Genomic DNA, 4,829 nt, shown 5'->3' on the forward strand with positions numbered 1-4,829 from the left:
CTAACTTAAGTCTTAAAAAGTTCTCATTTTCTACAACATATGTTTAATACAGAAAATTTAAACATTTCGTGTGATTTGTTTAAGAAGTTTTTCTGATTTGAAACTGAATTGAATATATTTTAAATTAATAATTCTGTAAGTTTTTGTTGTAAAGGAACGAAACCAAAAACAAACAATAACGATGTGCAAAAAGTTGTTTTTAAAAGCTAAATATGAATTGAAAGTTTAATTTCAGAATAGTTAGTTGGTATTCCCTTTAAATTGTAAAATTTTCTTCACATTTCTACTGTCCAGGAATATTTCAGGAAAAAAATTAAACAAAAACTTTCTTATTTGTGTTAAGTATAATATTTCAGGCTACTGTTTTCAATATTTATCTTCGACACTTAAAGTTTTATCTTTGTAGAACGCATTTTATCAGTATCATATAATTTCCTCAAACCCGACGGTCGGCTGAATCGGCACTTCAACTGCAAAAAGTTTTAGTTTGAGAAATTCACAAAATGCAGAATTACGCGGGCATAACTAAATAAAAAAACAAAAATGAATATCTCCCCCGAATAAACAAATAAAAACAATTTTTAAAAGTACATTTTTAATATTATTTGTTCTTTTTTATTTAAAGTTTTTGTCATTCAATCATCTCTCTTCAACGAAAGATATTTCGAAAAGTGTATATGTATAATATAATAAAATATAATCTATATAAAATATAACTTAAAACAAAAAATAATAATAATTAACTTAAAACTAATTTTTCAAATAGGCGCGAGACACACCTCATCAATTTTATCCATGCCATTTATTTATTTTGTGCATAAAATGGTAATTTTATATTTATAAAAATTTATTACAAACAAAATGATAGATAAATCAGAGATAAATAAAATTATATAAACATTTTTTATCACACGTTTCTTCACAGTTCGCTTTCCTAAATTGATATTGCTTTCCTTTGCTTAGGTAGCTATATAGGTTTTATTTATTTGTTTTCTTTTCATTTGCTTTATATTTTTAGCAATTTCGTGAAAATAATAATGCGTTCAAAGGAAAAATAATATATTTAATTTTATATAGATAATTTAAAAGGGTAACATTTATTTACAATTTTTGTTTTTATAGCAAAAGCAGGGAGGAAGGCAATACCAGTATTGGTGTGAAATCGGAGCGCGAAATCAATACTTTTATTAATAATTTGCTGTCTCTTTTTGCATGAACATAAATATATATTAAATCTACTACTTATGTCGGTAAAAGGTAAAAATTAATTCAATTAAGGAATGTTTGATATATAGGTAAGGTAGGGAATGCAATGAAAAGAAATAACGAGAAGTTTTGAGATACAGAAGGTTGTGCTTAGATGAACTATATATCTTGCTATCTGTAGTTTTGTTTTTATATACCTATATGTAATTATAATAAAATCTTATTTGATAATATGTATATAAAATTGGAAATAATTTACAAAGTGGAAATATCCAAAAGTCCTGGTGATTCGTGGAGTGCGGGAAGGCCATTGGACATAACAACGACAGAATTGCCGCCGCCATCAGGTGAGGATACGATGCCGACAGTGGAAGTAGTAGAGAGCGTACCAGGAGATGTCATATATCCATGGTGATGGGAGACAGAAACTGGCGAACTAGCTGCCGAAAGCGAAGAACGGCCATTATTGCCGTTGGCAACCAAGCTGCTGTTAGGACCACCATTCACATAATTGATAAGCAGCGAATTGTGGCTACCTTGACCGCCGCCACCGCCGCCGCCGCTCATTTCACTAGGAATGCCACTGCTCAGTGAAGATACTGAGGACGCTGAAGATGATGTCGAAACAGACGCCTGATTCAGAAGGTGATGATGGTGATGGTGCTGGCTGTGATTGGCGTGTTGATGAAGGAGCTGATGTGGATGACTATTTTGGCTGTTATGTTGATGGAGTTGGTGATGCTGATGCAGGTGATGGTGAAGGCTTGTGGCAGAATTGGCTGAGGGAGCTGAACTTGAATCCAAAGACGTTTGATCGAAGCATGTGGCTATTTCTCACATATGGGCGAGGGGTGCCATAGTTCTCATCGATTGCTGATGCTGGTGTTGCTGCTGTAAGTCAGGAGAAACACTGCTTTGATAGTGCATCAGGTTTCGTTGGTGTTCTGCCGCTGCTGCTGCAGCCGCTGCTGTGGCCTGCATACCATCTTGCACGTGGTACATGTTCATGAGGTGACTGAGATCCGATGGCTGTTGGGTTGAACCGTATTCTCGTTTCATTATAAGGTTATTATTGGTGCTCACAGATGATGAACCTTGCGATGAGTTATGCATAGGGCTGGGCGAAACAGGCTCTGATTTAATACTCGAATCGCTGGGGCTATGACTTTGGCAGGATAATTGTGAACCAGGTTGCCCGGCAAGGCCGTATGGCGAGCCCGGCTGTTGTTGGACATTGCTGTAGGGGGAGCTGGGTTGTTGCAAGTTTCCATAAGGAGAAGTTTGGCCACCTGATACGGTGCCATACATACTATAACCAGTCGAAGCGGCTGCATTCATATAAGAGTTGAGAGATCCGGCGGCAGCAGCTTGATGCATTTGACCCATATCGTAGCGATGGTAGTTACCCATGTACGCACTGTGTTGAGTTTGGTAGGCTGCTGCTGATGGATCGTGCATCATATAGCCATTGGGCATATAACCGTTCGGCGCCGTCATTTGGTACATGTCCCTGTTAACTGCTGCAGCCTGTTGCACCGCTGATATGGAAGATGTATTGCGCATTGAATTGGATTCGGACGGTTGTAGCAGCGAACCTACTCCAAGTGGGTACTTCTCTTTGTTTTTGGTGAGCGTTTTTGTTTTGCGTCTTGGTCGGTACTTGTAGTCAGGGTGTTCCTTCATATGAACTGCTCGTAATCTCTTCGCTTCATCTATGAACGGTCGCTTTTCCGCCTCAGATAGATCTTTCCATTGGGCACCTAACCGTTTGGAGATCTCTGAGTTGTGCATTTTAGGATTGTCTGAAGCCATTTTTCTACGTTGACCCCTGGACCAAACCATAAATGCATTCATTGGCCGCTTAACGCGGTCGTTATTTTGCTGGTTTTTGTTAGCTGTTGCTGAATTATTGTTATTGTTAACATTACCAGAACCATTATTGCTTCCGTTACTACCCATACCACCTTGAGACATTGAAGAAAGGTGGTGAGGGTGATGGTGCGATTGACCACCGGAAGGTGAAGTCATATGATGACCTCCGCTATTGTGCGAAGATTGCGTTGGACTAAGGCCACTAGAACTATGAAGCGGGGAGCCATGCGAACTAACATGTTGCTGGACGCCATTGTTTGAATTATTGTTTATTGAATTGCCTAAATTTGATTGAAGAGTATTAACTGATCCACTTCCATTACTCCCTGAGCTGCTTCCGGCGCTGCCAACACTTCCAGGCGTATTACTGCTTGACGAAATATGATGCGAGGTCATATGATGATGATGGTTTGTCAAATGCGATTGCGTCAACTGTGATTGTCCTAAGTTCATCATGCCGAGAGGCCCCAATGCACTGTAGGGTGAAGTTGAATGTCCATGCAGACCAGCGGATGCATGATGTGGGGGCATTGTGGCGTGCAAAATGCCACCTTTCATATCCGATTCCATGGTTAGCATGTTGGTGATGGGCTTTATCCGAATTTATAGATATATTTGCACTATTTGCGAATGGAATGTTTTAAATTTTAATTTGGAAAATATATGTTTTTATTTTGTAATCCTTGGTTCCGCTTGTACAAGCTGAACTTGTACCTGATTGTCACACAACACCCGTTATATAATTTAAAGACACTTTACTATTTCTATTTTTAGATTCTTTTTAGATTTATTTATCTATAAATCTACCTGAAACCATTCTATGATTCTACTTCTTAATTTGTTTAATTTTTGCGCACATAATTTTAATTTTAAATATGAGCGCACATAAGTTTAATTTAAAACGCACTTAAAATTCTATGTTATGGCACTTTTAAGAGGGAATTCCGTAGGCCACTGCACAATTATGCTACGCGATAAGTTATTTCAAATATAGGTATTTTATTATTGTTTTTCCTTTCTTTTAATATTGATGTTTTCTTTAAGAACTTATTGATTCAAAAACACCGTTTGTGCAGCAAAAAGCGATATGCTACGAGAATAGATGCACGAGCATAATTTGTATTTGTTTTTGTTTTTTGTTTCAATTGTTTTCGACAGACAACTTTTATCTATTATTTTTATTATAAACTTAAGGTTTAACGTTTATTAAATATAATGAGCCGTTATCTATTCCGAATTAAACAATGCGGATTTTGGTTCTGCACGATCATACGGCGGCGGGTACGCGAAACTTTAAACAAAAAACTCACAAAACTATTTAAATTGAAAATCCCTTATTCTGTGAGGCACAACTATAAAAATCGGGAAGCGTCACGAAAATACCTCCACACCGTACTGAATTAAGCACCTTTCTGTTGTCAGTAAACGTTTTGTAAACCTGTTCGAACTGCCCAAAAACAATTCTTGCCGTGTATTTAGTTGTCGTGGTTGTGTGAGTGCTGGTGAGCGTGACTGACTTCTCCAATATTATCGTACTTCTTACTCTGGCGCCCATCAGAATTGTGCGACAGAGAAGAATATATTGTTTTTGTGCCCCCTCTATCGAAGCCAGTATCGTCGTCGTCAACACGCTACACACCAATACAATCATATTCTACCACTGGTTGGACAGGTTTTCCAAAGATGCAGCTGTGTACGTTGACGCGAATGTCACATCTAGGGGTGGTATTGACAGTGTGTGAATCGGAGTA

The 4,829-nt window shown here is 37.6% G+C and overlaps 1 protein-coding gene across 1 annotated transcript; it reads right to left on the reverse strand.

Moving 5' to 3' along the window:
* Positions 1-588: 588 nt before the first annotated feature.
* On the reverse strand, positions 589-4,503 carry LOC129938751 (transcription factor Sox-2). Its single transcript, XM_056046484.1, has one exon. The coding sequence runs from the start codon at positions 3,655-3,657 to the stop codon at positions 2,041-2,043; it is 1,617 nt and encodes a 538-aa protein (XP_055902459.1). The 5' UTR covers positions 3,658-4,503; the 3' UTR covers positions 589-2,040.
* Positions 4,504-4,829: the final 326 nt, after the last annotated feature.

Source organism: Eupeodes corollae, chromosome 1 (assembly GCF_945859685.1).
Source record: "Eupeodes corollae chromosome 1, idEupCoro1.1, whole genome shotgun sequence".
Taxonomy (NCBI): domain Eukaryota; kingdom Metazoa; phylum Arthropoda; class Insecta; order Diptera; family Syrphidae; genus Eupeodes; species Eupeodes corollae.